A 940-nucleotide genomic window follows, 5' to 3' on the forward strand; every position below is an offset into this window, starting at 1 on the left:
TATGTTTATACAATAAATAAACATAGAAATCGATTAAATCGTGAAATTATAGGTTATTAGGTTATTTTTATATTTAAATTAAATTCGTGTACAACGACTTTAATATACACCAGTGCGTACTAGTGCTTCCAATCGAATTCGCCATAAGATACTATTATGTATGTGTGAAAACTATACTTTTTAAAGAAACGATCGAATTTAAATTATTTAAAAAAATTTAATTTAATTTATTTAATTAAAAAATTTAATTTAATTTACCTAATAATTTACTCTTATTTCGATATAATGAAAGTACATGATATAATATAAAACACTGACTCGTCAAAATTATATTGAGTTTCAGCCTGTGCATAAAAAGCAATTTAATATAAAGGAAACATACGCACGCGCACGTGCTAACACACACATGCATACATATTATAATGATTTGATTAAGCTTCGTATTTTTATATTGTTCTTATTATATTTTAAGCCTTATTTTGTATTATTTGCACATTATTTATATTTTATTGAATTTTGTTTTTAATTTTGCATGTTTTTTTGTGTCCGCTGCACTTCCGTGCTCTCCTTGGTTGGTAATATGCATGTAGTTATAAATCCGGAATTGGTAATGGAAGTAGAAGCTAGGATGAATAGGGCTTACCTACCATCGCGACTGTTACCAACTCACCTTAGAGGATCAACACTTCCACACCACAGGAAATCTTCATTATATTATACTAGCACTGGTAATGGAGATTTTTGCACTATAGTAATTTGTGAATTTTTTCTATACAGTTGCAAAAGATAATTAAGGTTAAATATTTGTAATCTTAATATTGTTAAAGTTTATTATGTACAATAATTTAGAGTTTTTTAAATTTATACATATATATATATAATTATACAAAATTGAACGTATACTTTCCGATTTTAATAATGATAATAATAATAATAATAT

At 25.4% G+C, this 940-nt stretch overlaps 1 protein-coding gene across 1 annotated transcript in view; it reads left to right on the forward strand.

The window, feature by feature from the left end:
• The first annotated feature begins 535 nt into the window (after positions 1–535).
• LOC108757265 overlaps positions 536–940 on the forward strand; it is a 105,553-nt gene continuing 105,148 nt past the window's right edge. Inside the window, exon 1 of the mRNA XM_018501731.1 lies at positions 536–728. Within this exon, the coding sequence (XP_018357233.1) occupies positions 581–728 (148 nt within the window). The 5' untranslated portion in view covers positions 536–580. The remainder of the gene's footprint in view (positions 729–940) is intronic.

Source organism: Trachymyrmex septentrionalis, unplaced genomic scaffold, assembly GCF_001594115.1.
Source record: "Trachymyrmex septentrionalis isolate Tsep2-gDNA-1 unplaced genomic scaffold, Tsep1.0 scaffold135, whole genome shotgun sequence".
Lineage (NCBI taxonomy): Eukaryota > Metazoa > Arthropoda > Insecta > Hymenoptera > Formicidae > Trachymyrmex > Trachymyrmex septentrionalis.